The sequence below is a fragment of the Perissodus microlepis genome, chromosome 23 (genome assembly GCF_051167445.1).
Source record: "Perissodus microlepis isolate ML-2025 ecotype Zambia chromosome 23, ASM5116744v1, whole genome shotgun sequence".
Taxonomy (NCBI): Eukaryota; Metazoa; Chordata; class Actinopteri; order Cichliformes; family Cichlidae; genus Perissodus; species Perissodus microlepis.
The window spans coordinates 26,296,952-26,316,258 of NC_140482.1; the positions used below are offsets into that span (position 1 = coordinate 26,296,952).

The following is a 19,307-nucleotide window of genomic DNA, read 5'->3' on the forward strand; positions in this document are numbered from 1 at the left end:
AGTATTATTAAAAAAAAAAAAAAAAACATAAGATACATTTTTATTGTTATGCAGATGATATCCAGCTATGTCTACTCATGAAGACAGAAGATACAAACCAATAAAGTTAAACTACATGAATGTCTTAAAGTCAAGTGTGTGAATTTAAAACCTGAGGCACAGGGGGCTGAGTGTTCAGACCTGTTCTTATTTTGGTAAAATGGCTTATGGAGGTGCTTGGTCTTGACAACTGAACTAATCTGAAGGAAGTGTACCAAAGTGGTCTGGAGAAAGATAAAAATATTTCTCCAGGAGCACTATTGATAACATTTCTTGATGACAGGGACAAAATGAATGTATTGTATAATGAGTAGCTGGATAAATAGATTTTTTTTTCCATGAATCAGTACATTTTTTCTTATATCCAGCAACAGGAACCTTTAAATAGAAAAACAAATATGATTTTGTTCATCAGCCTGGGTGGGTCATATGGAGTACTTGCACTTTCTACTGTTATGAAACACTAGAACTAAAACTTACTTGACTGTGATTACATCATTATATTCAAAAATTTGAGATTTTTAACAGGATTAGATTTTGATTTGCATGACTTTCTTCTTAAATAGCTTTGACATTTTAGAAATAAAAAGAGGATATTTACTTACACAGCTTTGTTGGAGGCTTTGACCACTGGCAGCAGCCTTAGAAGAGCCTCCTCAGAGGCTGAGAATTTCTTTAAGTCAAATTCATCCAGATCTTTTTCGGATGACAGTAAGATGAAGACCAGAGCTGACCACTGAGCAGGAGACAGCTCATCTGTGGAGAGAAGTCCTGAACTCAGGCACTGTTGGATCTCCTCCACTAGAGAACTATCATTCAGTTCATTCAGACAGTGGAACAGATTGATGCTTTTCTCTGCAGACAGATTCACATTGATCATCTTCTTGATGTACTGAACCGTTTCCTGATTGGTCTGTGAGCTGTTTTCTGTCTGTATCAGCAGGCCTCGCAGGAGACTTTGGTTGGTCTGGAGTGAAAAACCCACGAGGAAGCGGAGGAACAAGTCCAGGTGTCCATTTGGACTCTGTAAGGCCTTGTCCACAGCACTCTGGTAGAAGAATGTAGGCTCGCTTGTTTCAGACGTCTGGGAGGTTGTTTGTTGTTTTTCCAGTAGATTTACTCCAGAATTGATGAAGGTCAGATGGACATGAAGAGCAGCCAGAAACTCCTGAACACTTAAATGAATGAAGCAAAACACCTTGTCTTGATACAGCCCTCTTTCCTCTTTAAATACTTGTGTGAACACTCCTGAGTACACTGAGGCTGCTTTGATATCGATGCCACACTCTGTCAGGTCTGATTCATAGAAGATCAGGTTTCCTTTCTGCAGCTGATCAAAAGCCAGTTTTCCCAGAGAATCAATCGTCTTCCTGCTCTCTGGACTCCAGTGTGGATCTGTCTCAGCTCCTCCATCATACTTGACCTTCGTCACTTTGGTCTGAACCACCAGGAAGTGGATGTACATCTCAGTCAGGGTCTTGGGAAACCGTCCTCCCTCTCCGGTTTTCAGCACATCCTCCAGAACTGTAGCAGTGATCCAGCAGAAGACTGGGATGTGGCACATGATGTGGAGACTTCGTGATGTCTTGATGTGGGAGATGATCCTTTTTCTCTGCTTCCTATCTCTAAATCTCTTCTTAAAGTACTCCTCCTTCTGTTGATCAGTGAACCCCATGACATCTGTCACCATATCAACACATTGTGGAGGGATGAGATGGGCTGCTGCAGGTCGTGTGGTTATCCAGATGCGAGCAGAGGAAAAAAGGTTCCCCCTGATGAGATTTACAAGCAGAACATTTACTAAAGTGTACTCTGTAATATCAGTCAGGGTTGCTGTGTTGTTGAAGTCCAAAGGAAGTCGACACTCATCTAAACCATCAAAGATGAACACAACCTGGTAGTCTTCAAACCTCCAAATTCCTGCTTCTTTGGTTTCAGTAAAGAAGTAATGAACAAGTTCCACCAAGCTAAACCTTTCCTCTTTCAGCACATTCAGCTCTCTGAAAGTGAATGGAAATATGAACTGGATGTCCTGGTTGGCTTTGCCTTCAGCCCAGTCGAGGGTGTATTTCTGTGTTAAGACTGTTTTCCCAATGCCAGCCACACCCTTTGTCAGCACTGTTCTGATTGGTGTAACTCTTCCAGATGAAGGTTTAAAGATGTCCTCTTGTCTGACTGTTGTTTCTGGTCTGTCTGGTTTCCTGGATGCTGTTTCAATCTGTCTGACCTCATGTTCATCATTGACCTCTGCAGTCCCTCCCTCTGTGATGTAGAGCTCTGTGTAGATCTCATTCAGAAGGGTTGGGTTTCCTGCTTTAGCGATCCCCTCAAACACACACTGGAACTTCTTCTGCAGATTAGATTTAATTTCATGCTGGCTCCACTTGTAATCCCTAGTGCAAGTTCCTGAAAGAAACAATAGATTAAAAAGAAAAAACACACACACACACACACACACACACACACACACACACACACACACACACACACACACACTTAAATAGAGGAATCTTCTTACGGCTCTGTAGATGATCAGCCAGCTTCTTATATTTCATTTTCCTCAGGAAGTACATTGTGATCTCAACAAATGCCTTTCTGCTCGACTTCTGCTCATCACCTTCATCCTCCCTCTGACTCTCTAAGGCTTCCGTATAATCCGGACTCAGAACCTTCTGGATCTTGCCCAGCTCATTCTTCACAAAGGTGATGATGTTTTCCTCCAGAAGCTAGAACAGAATGCTACATGAATCATCCAGTCACTCTGCAACCTCAATCGGGGTGAAGGGAAAGAGAAGAGAGACAACCCATAGAGACCCAGGAGCATCAAATCAAATAAAACACAAACAGAAAAGATTAAAGGATTAAATTAAGTTAAATGAGATGGCATAGGTAGAGAAACACCTGTGGATTAAAAAGAAGGCAGTGAAGAACAAAAGCTCAGTGCATCACAGGAAATCCCCTTTCAGCCTGAGCTTATAGCAACACAATTAAGGGATAGTTTATGATATCCATAAGTTGTCATGGTTGTGTGTTGGTTCACCTCTGCTGCATTTTTCCCATTAATGTCCAGTGCAAACATTGGGCAAAACATCTTTAGATCACTGCAGTGCAGTGCAAGAACTAGAAACAACATGCAATACTCACAACTAACCAAAGAAAAAAAATACAGGGCCCTAACAGAAAAATAAAAATTAGTATATTTCTATATGCCAGCTTCACAGTTGGATGCCATCTCTCATAGGGATGGGTACTGATATCCCCCAAGAACCTTCTGCTACCTGCCAGTGTAGCAGAAATGATGACGGATGATGATGGCAGCAGCAGCCATTCTTCTCTGGGTGAGTAGCTTAATGTTGTTCGTTTGCAATTTATGTTGAGTAGGCTAACCATGTTATTAAATTAATGCATGTAAGGTCAACTAGCAAACACAGTCGTAGTTACATGCGGCTGTCTTCTTGTTTGATGGCAGATACTCCCTTCACCCTGGCCAAAAAGGCTAAAATGACCAAAGAAAAAGAGGGAAACAGCTAAACATGAGAGGTTTTAGGACAAAGTTTGTGTTTTCCATTGTTTAAGCACCGGTTCCAAACAAAGGAGGTATGTTGTATCAACAGAAAAGGCTAACTTGGTTATCATTTTTCGGAAAAAAAGGAGACTGCTAAAAATAAAAACATAAGAGATTTTTGGACAAAGTTTGTGTTCTTCATTCTTTAACCCTTTAAGACCTACCATAGAACCAAGTCCGCCAGAGCTTATATTATATTTTTACATGCTGTAGAGCCATTTTTGGGAGCATTTCAAGTTGATATACATCAATACAACCATTATAGTCCAAATTTTAATAATATGTATGCATTAAGTGCATAGTAATTACATAAATTGCAAAAAAAAGTGCAATAAGCTACAAATAAATTGAAAATCGTTTTTGTTTTTTTAACATATATTTCTAGTTAGAGAAATTTAAGAGGCTTAACCCTCAAAACTGTAAATACAAAAAAGTTGCACAAAATATTTTCCCACCACAGGAAATTTATTTTAAGTGTCTTCATAGTTTTATTTTTGAAATACACCAATTTTTATATACTGCAGGAAAAACGAAAATAAATATTATAATGCAAATTTGCAAAGAAAACAGCATATGCATCAAAATAAACTATTTCCAGCAGTGCAATATGAGTCCTAAGCATCCCAGAAACGACACAGAAAGTCATAAAGTCAAACATAACTTTTAAAAACACCAGTATAAGCTCATAAGGCCCTGATGGTAAAAAACTACATTTCCGCAAAATGACGTCACTTCCGGTTTCGGGCAGGTCATGGCGGACATGCGATAATTCGCGCTGATGGAGTAGGAAGTGTTACAAACAGCTGATCGGATCAGCAAAGCGTGTTTCTGGAATATTATGTTTTTGTTGCTGCAAGTGCTTTTTATGCAGTTTTTGCAAAGCTATATGTGGAAGGAAACTGTGACCTAGGACAAGCTGATGGCATAAGATGCAAGTACATCTCCTCCGGTTTCATATGCAAAAAAAATTATTGCACTAGCTTACGTGGTTGCAGAGCTACCGGGATTTAAAAATAGTTACGCAAAACGGAGCGTGCCTACTCCGACCGGCTTTAAAGGGTTAAGCACCAGTTCGAGCACCGGTTCGAGCACTGGTTCGAGCACTGGTTCGAGCAACGTTTAGGCACCGTTTCAAAAGTACCGGTTTGGCACCGGTATTGGATAAAACCTAAACGATACCCATCCCTAATCTCTCATGACTAGGATATGGTTTATCTCCAATGTTTTCCAATAATCTTCAGTGCTGTGAAAAATTACTCTTAAGCAAAACCAAACACTGACAACTCTTCAAGTTTTAAAACGTTTTATTTTCAAACAAGCAACAAGGTAAATATTGTGCCACTGGATCTGTTCCAGAGTTGCAGAGCAACAGATCTTGCCTGTTATCACTAACAGGCAAGATCTGTTAGTGATAAGGTGAATCTTGATGATGAAGGGGATCATCATCATCACCTTTATTTATAAAGCATTTTAAAACAGCTCACCTGACACAAAGTGTTTTACATATAAATAAAAGCCAAATAAGAGAAAAAGCAAAATAATTAATAAAATAACTAATTTAATTACAAGTCTCAATGAGGTCAAAAGCTAAAGAATAAAAATTTGTTTTAAGATGTGTTTTAAAAGTGGAGAGTGAAGGGGTCTCTCTATTGTGCAAGGGCAAGTTATTCCATAATTTAGGAGCCGAGATAGAAAAGGCCCTGTCCCCTCCAAGCTTCCTCCTGGATTTCGGTGCTTCCAGGAGCAGCTGGTCAGCTGACCTAAGAGACTGACGGGGGGGTGTCCAAATTCATGGGCTGCATCCTCCTGAGGCCGCATTTGTAGGCTGATTACATCACAGCGACGCGGCTGTCCAAATTTGTAGACTCCTCCAAATGCGGTTGACAAATGCGTCCTCCTTTTCCCCAGATTTAAAAGATGGGTAGGGTGTATCCTTCATGACCCACCATATCTCAGAATTCATAGCGCGGCCCAGCCAATTGCAGTTTCCAACAATGGCGGCAACTACTTAGTTTTAATATTACTCTTATTCTTTCTGGATCACAAATTACATTTTTAACATATTTTCAGGCGAGAATGTAGCTGTGTAAACTTCAAATATCTGCTCGGTTTATCAAGACATCACATACTTGCAAAAGTGCTCCCAACGTTTTGGAGACGTCTGTTACCCACTAGCTCCATAGCTAGCCAGCTCACTAAAGCCGGCGAAAACAGCGAGCTACCGGCACATCGTTTTAAAACCCCCCGCAATCTTTCGCTACTCAGGTTAAACATGATAAATATAGGTCATTTATATAACTTAAAAATGTTATTGTTTGGCTTTTTTCAGTGTTTTATTTGTTTGTGAGTAAACCAGTTTGGCTGAGATTAAAAGTTCTAAAGTTTTCACACTGCTGAATAAACATCAGATGGAAAACTGATTAAAGAAATAAATGAAATAAATACATGGATCACTGTTTCGAGGTGCTGCCTAGAAAGATTTCACTCTTGCCAGTCGCCTTAAATGATAAAAGCTGGACTTCACTGCTCTAATTTGGCTGGCCAATTAAAAAAAAAAAACAACAGGTTTAAAATAAACTTCCAAGGGTCCCAAATCAACAGAGGAAGACTCACAGGGACCACTGGGTCCAAACACCAACACCTCTGTTTTCTTTTTATTAAAAGGTTATTTAAAAGGTTTAAAGCCAACCAAACTTTAATATCATCTAGACATGTCAAGAGAGGTTTCATGGAGATACCATCCTTCTGTTTTAATGGCAAATAAATTTGGCAGTCACCGGTGTTAGGTTGAAATAGTTAAATGTTGTCACTGTGTTACTTAAATTTGTAAGCCTTGCCTTAAACTGTATGATCAAAGACATTCTTCTGTTTCTATCCTCCTCCCCAGCCTGTTGAATGGGTAATTAGCTATAGTGTTTAACTACAGGCACATCCTATGTGAAGGTTCTGTTTCTGTTCTTATGTAGTGAGGATGTTTACTTGCCATTTATGACCTCACCTGTGTTTGTGTATAGTAGACCGTTACAGTAATTGACCCTGTGCACGAGAAAATGCTAACTTCCTGGTTTGAGACCGGATGTGGGGTTGTACATTTCCGGCAGCTTTACTTTGCGGTCAATCGCTACTGCGAAGATATACTCCAAAATCATGTCCAAAACTTGAAAACGGAAAGATCGCGTTAAGTTACAAAGAGCAGAAGGTGGGAACACTCACCACTGTTGTGTCATAAAAAAAATCTAATCCAATTTTGACGTTTAAAGAGTTTAGATCGATCAGTTGTTTACATCACTCAACACAAGCAGAACTGCATTACTGCAGCAGAAGACACATCGTCCACATTCAGAAGCACATCTCTGTATAGTGACTGGTCTTATGATTTAAACAGGCAAATGTTCAGCATTCAAACTACAGGTGAAGAATAGTCAAACCAGATGTTTCCCCGTTATGTCGATATCAGCTAGTCAAGTACACACCTACACAGCATGTTACCAAACTGTGAAAAAAGCCACACAAAAAATGAATGATTGCTGGTAACGGTTTCTATACATTAGTATTTACGAAGGGTATGTTGTGACTTACCTTCAAAATTACAGTGGTCCCTCGCTAATAACGCGGTTCACCTTTCACCTCGCTGTTTCACAGATTTTTTTTAGTGCAAGTTTACACTTTTTTTTTTTTTTAACGTCACATTGTGTCCTGCGTCCTGATCGCTGCAGACGATCTCCTCCGTGACGTCTCTCCTGTACAGTACAGAATCACTGCATCGATCGCTAGCAGTGTGACTCTGAAGTGCAGTACTGTATGTCCACGAAACGTTTTGCACCGTCAAAAAATAAAATTGGCTACTTGATTTCACCTATCGCTGGTTATTTTTAGAACATAACACCCGCGATAAACGAGGGACAGCTGAGAAATATAACATTTGAATCCCTTTTCTCTTTTGCTCTGAGGCACGGGGAAAAAATATCAACAAGTCGATGAACATCATTTACAGATATATTGGGTAAATGCCCAAGACATCTATAGAAATGTAAATCGCCGCTTGATTCATTAATTTGCTTAACTTGTTTTGGACCGTAAACAGGGCGTGAATAGGACACCGGAAACAAAGCTCCCCACAGGAGTTTCCGCACCGGAAGTAGCATATGCTAACGTGCACATAGTCAATTGAGCCATATACATTGTAAGGGAGATGACCCTTTTGTGATCAGCAGGAAGTCACACAAACGCACCCCCATTCACACACACTCACTCACGTGCAACTACCAGAAGGTACCATCTGTGCAGTCTGCAATTTTGTTGAAGAAAGATGTTGAATCTATTGAATTATTGTAGAAAAATAATTGATTTCTGTGCATTTGTTTTACACGTGCATTAAAAAAAAGTCGATTACATTGATTAAGCATCATGAGGCGGCGGGTGGGGAGGTGGTTCCCTATTTTTTTTTTTGCTGGGAGGTGGCAACCCTATTAGTTAGGTTGTTTAGTATTTCTGCTAATCACTGTTTAGAATACCAGAACACGGAGGATGGTGTAGATTTAAGTTTATTAGATTGATCAGTATTGCTCAACTATGACATATTTTGGGTGCAGTGTTTTTTTGCATACAGGTATAAAGGTGCCATCTCTAGTCCTGACCAACCACTTCAGAAGCAAAAGGTGAGTGGAAAAGATATACCAAAGACCTGACGAGCCTGGGAACTACGAAACTTCTAATAACCAAAGTAAATCTATAGAAATGATTTCATTTATTATGGAAAAAAGTTCTGAAAGTTTCTGAGGCTGGTGACTCAGATGAATTTATCCTCAGCAGCAGAGGTGACTCGGTCTTCCTTTCCTGGGACGGTCCTCATGTGAGCCAGTCTTGTTGTAGCGCTTGATAATTTTTGCAACTGCACTTGGGGACACATTCAAAGTGTCAGTTCTTAAAGTAATGATGGACTGTTGTTCTCTATACTTAGAATTCATATTATGGCAAGAACTAATCAGCTAACAATTTTCAAATAGGTTGGAACAATACCTGACAGCCTAAGCTTCTACATAGCACAACTGATGGTCTCAACCCCATTAAGAAGGCAAGAAATTCCACAAATGAACCATGACAAGAAACAAGTGTAAGTGAAAACCTTACACAGGTGACTGAAGCTCATTGAGAAAAGACCAAGGGTTTATAGTGCCAAAGGGTGGACACTTTGACATATCTTTCTTCATATACAGTGGCTTGCAAAAGTATTTGAGAGAAGAAAGAGAAATTTAAAGCAGGCTTAGGCTACAAAAAGATTTCCCAAGCCTTGAACATCCCATGAAGCACTGTTCAAGCAACTATTCGGAAATGGAAGGAGTATGGCATAACTGTAAACCTACCAAGACAAGGCCGTCCACCTAAACTCACAGGCTGAACAAGGAGAGTGCTGATCTGAAATGCAGCCAAGAGGCCCATGGTACTCTGGACGAGCTGCAGAGATCTACAGCTCAGGTGGGGGAATCTGTCCATAGGACAACTATTAGTCGTGCACTGCACAAAGTTGGCCTTTATGGAAGAGTGGCAAGAAGAAAGCCATTGTTAACAACTGGGGGTGCTTCTCTTCAGCAGGGACAGGGAAGCTGGTCAGAGTTGATGGGAAGATGAATGGAGCCAAATACAGGGCAATCTTGGAAGAAAACCTCTTGGAGTCTGCAAAAGACTTGAGACTGGGGCGGAGGTTCACCTTCCAGCAAGACAACGACCCTAAACATAAAGCCAGGGCAACAATGGAATGGTTTAAAACAAAACATATCCATGTGTTAGAATGGCCCAGTCAAAGTCCAATCGAGAATCTGTGGCAAGATCTGAAAACTGCTGTTCACAAACGCTGTCCATCTAATCTGACTGAGCTGGAGCTGTTTTGCAAAGAAGAATGGGCAAGGATTTCAGTCTCTAGATGTGCAAAGCTGGTAGAGACATACCCTAAAAGACTGGCAGCTGTAATTGCAGCAAAAGGTGGTTCTACAAAGTATTGACTCAGGGGGCTGAATAATTACGCACACCCCACTTTTCAGTTATTTATTTGTAAAAAATGTTTGGAATCATGTATGATTTTCGTTCCACTTCTCACGTGTACACCACTTTGTATTAGTCTTTCACATGGAATTCCAATAAAAATGATTCATGTTTGTGGCTGTAATGTGACAAAATGTGGGAAAGTTCAAGGGGGCCGAATACTTTTGCAAGCCACTGTATTTGATGTCTTCAGTATATATCTGCAATGTAGAAAGTAGTAAAAATGAAGTAAAACCATTCAATGAGGTGTGTGCGCGTTGCTCTATAGGTCATGCCTGGTTGTTCATACAATTTTCTTCACCTCATCTCCACTACTGCAGACAACTAGGCAACTGGCTCTATCTCCTAAACCACAACACAATCCACACACCCAGCATAGAGATGAGTGAACAGAAAAGAATTGTAGTATTGTAGCAGTTGTACATGTACCATAAATAAATAAATAAATAAATAAATAAATAAAACACAGACCATAAATATGGAGTCCAGCTGTGTTTGATGCTGCTGGGCACACTGATCACTGGGAACCTCTGAGCTCTGCTGGTCCACCCTGTGGAGGAATTGTAAAGAATAAATGAGAAAACATAGAGCTGGCTATCCAGGATGCTTATGGTTCTCAGTGCCTTAAGAAAACATAAATAAATAAAAGCAACACAGCTGTCTCCTGCGAATGCTTGGGGCTCTAAAAGTGCCTTGTAGTATCTGACGCAAAGACTGTTAAGTGAAGGTCAGTGGCTTTTTGCATTCTTTACGACTCGTGTTTTTCAAAACACTAACACAAAGTTCATGTCATGCTGTGCTGCCAAACATGGTATAGGTTGAACAGCATAGTTGAGTATATGAGTGAAAAAACTTACCAAGTCTTCTCTGCTAATTTCAAACAGATTATTCTGCTACTGACTACCGTTTTGAGGTTTTGGTATCCCAGATACTGACAATCAGAAGCTGATTGGTGCCTGTGAGCATGGATCCTGCTACAGTGGTCAGTTGGGGTTGGCTAAAACCATGCCACGTTTGACTGATGTGGATTTGGGCCCATGCCGTAGGGCAACTTCAAAGCTCACCATAAAGTCAAGTTATCATTTTGACAAATTGATGGGAAATATTTTCTTTAGTAACAGCAGAAAGGCTGTTCTCCGTTAGCTCATTAACAGGAAACTGAATCAGAGTGAGTGACAACCACAGAAACACATTCACAGAAATATAATTATCCGATAACTCGGGTAACTCATCTTTGGATATATTTACAGGTAACTGTTCTAATTAGCCATTTCTTTTCTGTTAAAGCAGACAAACACATGAGTATCAACTTAGCTTCAATTTAAAGCCACTGAGGGGATGTACACGAAGGCTGGAACTGAGGGACTTGCTGTACTATAGTACACCAGTTTCTAGACAAAACAAAGTCTAAACTTTTTTCTTCTGGTTTTAGATTAAAAGTTCAGTGCTCACAGTTCATGCTCTTGCTTGTATTTATTCTTTTAAAAAGCAGTTTAAGACTCATTTATTTAGATTGGCTTTTAATTAGATTTTTTGCTGTATGTTTGATTTTTGGTGTATTTTATGTATATCTGTTTTATATGACTGTGAAGCACTTTGTGGTTTTTATCCTGTGAAGAGTGCTATATAAATAAATAGAATTGAACTGCTCTTGATTTTATCCCTGCAAGAATCCACAAACCTCCATAAAAACACTAAACTGTTTGTCCTCCTTTATCCAGCAACACCTGAAAACACCTGAGTGGAAGCTCCTACCTACACTGTGTTTGAAGCAAAGCACAAAGGAGACACCTGCTGGAATCCTACAGACACTCAGCCTCTTCACTACAGAAACACCTCCTACAACATCCATTCTTTACACTCCGACTGCTGTGTTTGTGGAAACACTCAGACACACACTGCTTCACATAAGATAGAAATGTGTGTAAGAAAGAGCTGAGCTGACATTAAACATGATGGAGGATTTATTCACAGACACCAACTCACCAAAAGCATTAAGACACACATTACCTCTCTGCAGGAGAACAGCAGCCTTCTTTAAACCCAATATAAAAAGGCATCGACTGGTCACTCTTGAAGGAAAAACAGCTGGGTTCAGGTCCAGGTTGGTTCCTGTGAATAATGATGGTGCAGTGATGTGAGTGCTGATCTGTGACATGGAGAAGAGTCATGGACAGTTAGAGATGGTCATCTCACCTCTGAGCTTTGTCCTGGCTCGCATGTTCCCCACACAGAGTGGTTTTAGAGGGAGGGACTCCCTCCTCTAGGTCCTCACACGGATCCATGCTGCTGAATTCACATCCACATCAGCTCACACACATTTTTTACCTTCGCCTGCAGAGAAAACACAAATCATTCATGTGCACATCAATTGAAATCCTCCTTTTCATCATGCGTGCTGTCCACATATCAGCTGCTTCTTTTCTGCCACAGCTGGCCTTCTCAAGAGAAGGCGGCCATTTACATGAAAAGGGAAAGACCATGTCAAGGAGGGGGCCTAAGGGTACATCTTTCGCCATCTTACAATGTTGTGATTGCAGCCATTCCCCAACTCTCTGTGAATGGTACTCATGGCTGTTTATCAATGGTCTTTGATCAATGATCATGACTGTTTGCATATTAATGATCAAGAAACTGACCTCACAGCCCATTGTTCATTCAGTGGGCTGGTTTCATTGTTTATGCAAATGTACTGTTTAAGGTTGGGGAAACCTGCAGTCACCTGAGACTTAAGAAGTCACTTGGTTAAGTGACGAAACGTTTCTCCCAATGAAAACACTACATCCAGATGAACAGAATCAAACTTTTAAATGTGGTGTTTAGGATCAGAAAAAAGGAAGATTCAGAAAACTGATAGCAGCTCTGAGAACTTCTTCTGTAGAACTATTTATGATCAGAGATTAAGTCCTGATTTTGAACTGTTGTTAACTCCATGGACTCACGCGGCAAACTACAGTGACATTAATATTAGAGCACAGCTGAGAACTTATATGAGTATGTACGCATATAACGGAAGTCATACTCTAAATGCAGTAACACTTTAATTGAGTATTTCTAAAGTGTGGTGATACTTTAAACATTTTAAAACTTTTTGCAGCCTCAATGAAACATTTAGAGGATTTTATTGATCAACTTCAGTGGATTTATGATCAGACATAGAAGCTGTTTTTATTTGAGGTGTTGACCAAAACCATATTCAAGTCATAGTTTAATTACAAACAAAGACTTGAAAGTGAGACACTCAGCTTTTGTTAAGTTCTGCACAAATTGTTGGGGATGTGCTCTTACACTTACACTTTGACCTATGACATGTATGAGTGTGCATGTGTAATAAATTAAATTTAAAAAAAAATCAAATTATGATGGCTGTGCCAACAGGTTATGGGTCCAGAAGGGAGCAGTTAACACAGATTATACATCTACAGAGATGATAAAAACTACGTGTTATGTGAGGCAAAGTTCCTGGGGCACCTCTAGAGCAGGGCTGGGGAACTCAAGACCTCAAGGGCTGGTTTCCTGCAGGTTTTAGATATCACCCTGGGTCAAACAAATGATTAGCTCATTACAGGCCTCTGGAGAACTTCAAGACATGTTGAGGGAGTAATTTAGTCATTTAAATCAGCTGCGTTGGATCAAGGACAGATCTAAAACCCGCAGGACACCGGCCCTTGAGGCTTGGAGTTCCCCACCCCTGTCTCTAAAGGATGAGAGAGGCCAATGAGGATTAAGACAATGAAAAAGATGACAAAAATGAAGAAGACTATGGCAAAGTGTCCCAGTAAGAAGGACAGACAAAAAGAAGGACAGACAAATAGAAGAAGGACAGACTCCAAAGTAATGTTAACCTGATATAATTGTGGCCAAAACAAATAAATAAATAAATAAATAACCTGGCAAGTCCAGAGGACAGAAATGGTGCTGCACTTTTTTTCCCTTCCACTCATAAAGATTCAAACTGGAGATGAAGAAAGAAAGCCAATGCAAAACAAACAACTGGCACTGAAGACAACACATTAGCATTCCAGATAGGTGAATTCTAAGTTTGCAGATTGAAACAAAGGACTTGTGGTTGATGTTAGGGTATTGTCACACATAATAACAGACATTGAGAAGTCTATAGACTTTAATGAGACCTTTAAACCATAACAGTATTTTCTGGAGTTTACTGGCAGAGCAAGAAGGACTGGCATTGCATTGAAGGGGGTGAATTGAAGTCATCAGGAACTCTGAGACAAGTGCTGTACAATCATTGTTTTCATATCCACATCTTCTTGGTCAAAGCAGCGATAGCCCTTGCAGCTTCAGTCACTCTCTGTGAGGGGTGCAATGAACGGGTGCATCCACAAGAACAAGTGTATGACAGACTTTACTATCTAAACACTATAAGTTCAGAAATTAATGATGGGTATCATTCTTGCAATAAAAAAATGTGTAGTACAAACGCCATACTATACACTAACAGGGAGAATCTTTCAAGGATGAAAGTGTTTGGATCAGTTTGTTAAGCATACAAACGCAACAAGAAAAAGCTAGACTCGCAATGTGAAAGGTTTGTTTAATTTTTCTTAAACAAGGTCTTCAAATCCTGAAGGTTTCGTGGAGCCTTTCCATGAACTCTGAGCTTTAGTTCTTTCCATAGATTTTCAGTTGGATTAAGGTCAGGTGATTGGCTGGTTTATTCTAGCATCTTAATTTTCTGTCTCCAAAACCAACTGACAGTTTCATTGAATCTCTTTTTGGGATCATTGTCCTGGTGAAATGTTCACACTGGTTTCATCTTCATCATCCTGGTAGGCGGCAGCAGATTTTTTTTTTTCAAGAATGTCTAAATACATTTTCCATTCAATTATATAAAGCTTGCCAGTGTCATATGCTGAAAAACAGCCCCACAGCTTGATGTTCCCACCTCCAGACTTCACTGGGTGATATGGAGTGCCTTTTGATCTCAAAACATGGTGTGGCATCCAAAGAGTTCAGTTTTGGTCTCACATGATCAGACTTTATTCTTCCAGCATTTCACAGGCTTGTCTAAATGTTGATCAGTAAACTTCAAAAACACACTTCAACATGCTGTTTCTTCCGCTATGGAATCATGTGTGGTGAGCATTCATACAGTCGATGGTGGTTAAGTGCATTGAAACACTTATACATGCTGATTCCTTTCTATAACTCTCCACAAGTGCTCCTTGGCTCTTGGACAACTATTCTGATAATGGATTGGAGGGGGTGTTACCCATATAGATAAAGAAAAGCAGAGATATTAGATATAAAATAGAAATAATCAAATGTATTGTTATCCTTATATATGAAATAGAAATAAAAACAGATATTATTTTTTGTGCATACTGCCCAGCATTCTCACACAGTAAATCCAGAGAGTTCAGCATAACTCAGTGCAACCGCCCTTAAGATATGCAGCCATATCAAAACAAACCAGGTAATAGCATTTCTGTTAAACATTTGTGGTGAAAACAAGAGTGTATCTATTCTATTGTTTAAAAAGGGCAACTGAATATTTTAAGACCGTTAAAAGAAGAGAAAACAAGCTGTAATATTTTCAAAATACTAAGCTAAGCAAGAAAAAGGTAAAAATTCTATTTTAAATATGTTGCATCTCAACATCTGAATTCTTCCATTGAGCTGTAAACTGTGGGTCATATGCGATGATCTTTAAATGGTCTCAGTATACTCAATAACCTGTTTTGTTACAGGCTTTGCTGTCTGAAGGCAGTCTAATGGATACTGTACTGTAGGTATCAGCGGTGCATAGACTCGTGCCCCTGTGAGAGCAGAGGAAGCTAATTAGTTAACTGATACAGGACTGATAAAGTCCTGTTGGCTTTGTGTTATGATGTCTCACTGCATTTCTAAACTGTGCCAAGTTGACAGGAAAGCTAAGAGCCAAGCTAAGTAATGGCATTTAAGGTCTACCAGAAGTCTCTATACTACAGTCAGCAGCCACGAACTGAAACATCATCAGCCTGAATAACTTTCTTACGGAGCCCCGCAGGGGACATGGGAGAAAAAAAAAATTAAGACGGACTTTTGCGAGATCTCGCAAAACAAACTCGGGATCTCGCAAAACAAACTCGGGATCTCGCAAAACTTGCGACATCTCGCAAAACTTTTAGCCGCATTCTTCGGACGCCGGCTCGAAGCCGACCGGGAGGTCGAGGCACGATGTGCCGGGAAAGCGGTGTTCCTCCCGGCTGTAGTAGGTCTCGACCTCCCGTTAGCTTCGAGCTAACGGGAAGAAAGCGGCTAAAACTTTTGCGAGATCCCGAGTTTGTTTTGCGAGAGCTCGCAAAAGTTTTGCGAGATCCCGAGTTTGTTTTGCGAGATCTCGCAAAACAAAAATTAAGACTCCCGTCTTAATTTTTTTTCTCCCATGTCCCCTCCGGGGCTCCGTACTTTCTGCACACAGCTAATGTTAGCCAGGAAAACATTACAGACTGCTAACATTACCTTCACACGGACACGATCATCAGACAGTAACCTCAGGAAGAAGAAACTTTGAGCAGGAAGGAAACACCTAGAGAGATTGCTGTTAGCGTTATCTCAGCTGCCAAGGAACCCGCCCCTCCTGATGATGATGATGCATCTGTGTACGGAGGCACTCTTTCGTGGAATTTTCACACATGTAGTTCGTTTACTCTGGTCCGATTCACCCGACGAGATTGTCAACTTATAGCTTATAGCTTTATCCTGCGGTTTTCACACGGAGAAAAATCAAAATGAACTCCAAGCGAACCTAAACGCGTCACTGCAAACCACGTGAGAATGTTCAGCACGCTGATTGGATGATGTAAATACAGGAAGCAGGTAATGTGTTCTGTGTTAATAGTATACAGATGTAAAAGAAGTTATAGAAGTAAAGGGGAAAATGATATAATTTCAAGAGTAAGATTTGATCATACAGGTTTAAATTTCTATTTGTACTTATTGCTTTAATCTGTGTTTGTTGTTGTTAGTGTCAAACAGACAGGGTAACTGGAGAGATTACTGTACCAGCTTTTTGCTTCAGATCCATGAAGTAGCACGACAAGCCTCATAGTGTAAAATAGGGCAGCACTGGTAATCTGACTGAGATCGACTTGAAGTGTTCTGAAAGTTTGCAGTTCAAGCTGTTCAGTTTGTGCAAACTATGGCTTGATCACTGTAAGACCCCAAGACACTCGGCATGTTTGTGATTGTTTTTATTTACAATTTTGTATTTTATTTATTTAGTTTCTTATCCTGACAGCTTTCCAGCTGTCTCGACCTGTTCCTCCTTCCTCCCAGCGTCACAGTAAGAGGGAGAGCATAATTATTGAATTGCTTTCAGCTGCCCTGCCAGCCTCCCTGGCACTGCCCCTCAAGCCACCACCCTGCACCAGTGACTGAAAATCACCCATCCCCAGGTAGTCCTCCACAATGCAGTTCCTGTAATTATGATGATGTGCAGGTGCTCCTGTGTGGCTTGCACATGGCAACCATGCAGTTGGTTTGCTGTTCCAGACAGCCCACTTCTCCCAGCTCAGTGTGCCAGTGGTTCCTCCGGTTTACACCTGTACTTAATCAGAACAGCAATGGCGCAAACCTCGGACAGATGTAACTTTTAACGTGGTGCACATGTGTATGTTTCTTACTGGATAGTTAATTTAAATGCCTGTCATACAGTAATAGCTAGCTCTGAGCTACGTTTATTATATTGACAGTCCTCAAGTATGACTATAATGTATTTGTAAAAATAAAAATTACATTGCACCTAACCTTTACTCTGGATCTGTAGTTCTCAACTTCACAGGGTATAAAACCAGGTCCACATGCAAAGATGCTGGTAGTTAAGCTTGTACAGGGCCAAGTCTGTAGAGAAGGATTAGAGTAAATATTGTCAACACAGATACTTTTTGCTGTTTTTCTGCCTCACACATTGTGGTGTCAATATAATACGCTTGTGTGATATGTTTTATTCAAAGGGCAAAGGAACACTTTCTTTCTCTCTGTGCTTGTCCTGCTAGACCTTAGTGCAGCGTTCGATACTGTTGACCATAATATCCTATTAGAGCGATTAGGACATGCTGTAGGTATTACAGGTACTGTGCTGCAGTGGTTTGTATCATATCTATCTAATAGACTCCAATTGGTACATATAAATGGAGAGTCCTCTTCACACACAGAGGTTAATTATGGAGTTCCACAGGGTTCAGTGCTAGGACCAATTCTGTTTACACTATACATGCTTCCCCTAGGCAGCATCATTAGAAGACATAGCATACATTTTCACTGCTATGCAGATGACACCCAGCTCTATCTATGAAGCCAGATAACACACACCAATTAGTTAAACTGCAGGAATGTCATCAAGACATAAAGACCTGGATGGCCGCTAACTTTCTGCTTCTTAATTCAGATAAAACTGAGGTTATTGTACTCGGCCCTGAAAATCTTAGAAATATGGTATCTAACCAGATTCTTACTCTGGATGGCATTACCTTGGCCTCCAGTAATGCTGTGAGGAACCTTGGAGTCATTTTTGACCAGGATATGTCCTTCAACGCACATATTAAACAAATATGTAAGACTGCTTTCTTCCATTTGCGCAACATCTCTAAAGTTAGAAATATCCTGTCTCAGAGTGACGCTGAAAAACTAGTTCATGCATTTATTACTTCTAGGCTGGACTACTGTAATTCATTATTATCAGGATGTCCTTAAAAATTCCCTGAAAAGCCTTCAGCTAATCCAAAACGCTGCAGCAAGAGTACTGACAGGGACTAGAAAGAGAAAGCAGATTTCTCCTGTTTTGGCTTCCCTTCATTGGCTTCCTGTTAAATCCAGAATTGAATTCAAAATCCTGCTCCTCACATACAACGTCTTAAATAATCAGGCCCCATCTTATCTTAATGACCTTGTAGTACTATATCACCCTATTAGAGCACTTCGCTCTCGCACTGCAGGCCTACTTGTTGTTCCTAGAGTATTTAAACGTAGAATGGGAGGGAGAGCCTTCAGTTTTCAGGCCCCTCTTCTGTGGAACCAGCTTCCAGTTTGGATTCGGGAGACAGACACTATCTCTACTTTCAAGATTAGGCTTAAAACTTTCCTTTTTGCTAAAGCATATAGTTAGGGCTGGACCAGGTGACCCTGAATCCTCCCTTAGTTATGCTGCGATAAACGTAGGCTGCCGGGGATTCCCATGATGCATTGAGTTTTTCCTTTCCAGTCACCTTTCTCACTCACTATGTGTTCATAGACCTCTCTGCATTGAATCATATCTGTTATTAACCTCTGTCTCTCTTCCACAGCATGTCTTTTATCCTGTCTTCTTTCTCTCACCCCAACCAGTCACAGCCTGGTTCTGCCGGAGGTTTCTTCCTGTTAAAAGGGAGTTTTTCCTTCCCACTGTCGCCAAAGTGCTTGCTCATAGGGGGTCATATGATTGTTGGGTTTTTCTCTGTATCTATGAAGCGCCTTGAGGCGACTTTTGTTGTGATTTGGCGCTATATAAATAAGATTGAATTGAATTGAAATTTCTTCAGAAGAATGATTAGCCCTCTTCCTGACCTGTCAGTGCTTCAGGTAGCAGAGGCATACAGTGACTTTGACCCGCTGCATATGCCACCAGTGAAAACAATGGGCATGAGTATGGAGAAACCACTTGTCGGATCTAAATTTGGACTAG

At 40.4% G+C, this 19,307-nt stretch overlaps 1 protein-coding gene across 1 annotated transcript in view; it reads right to left on the reverse strand.

Moving 5' to 3' along the window:
- LOC146361636 (NLR family CARD domain-containing protein 3-like) overlaps positions 1-16,399 on the reverse strand; it is a 34,559-nt gene extending 18,160 nt beyond the window's left edge. Inside the window, exons 1-6 of the mRNA XM_084921425.1 lie at positions 16,109-16,399; positions 11,840-11,977; positions 11,654-11,755; positions 10,115-10,193; positions 2,558-2,765; positions 645-2,445 (exon numbers count right to left, since the gene is read on the reverse strand). Coding sequence (XP_084777551.1) covers positions 645-2,445; positions 2,558-2,765; positions 10,115-10,193; positions 11,654-11,755; positions 11,840-11,928 — 2,279 coding nt within the window. The 5' untranslated portion in view covers positions 11,929-11,977; positions 16,109-16,399. The remainder of the gene's footprint in view (positions 1-644; positions 2,446-2,557; positions 2,766-10,114; positions 10,194-11,653; positions 11,756-11,839; positions 11,978-16,108) is intronic.
- Positions 16,400-19,307: the final 2,908 nt, after the last annotated feature.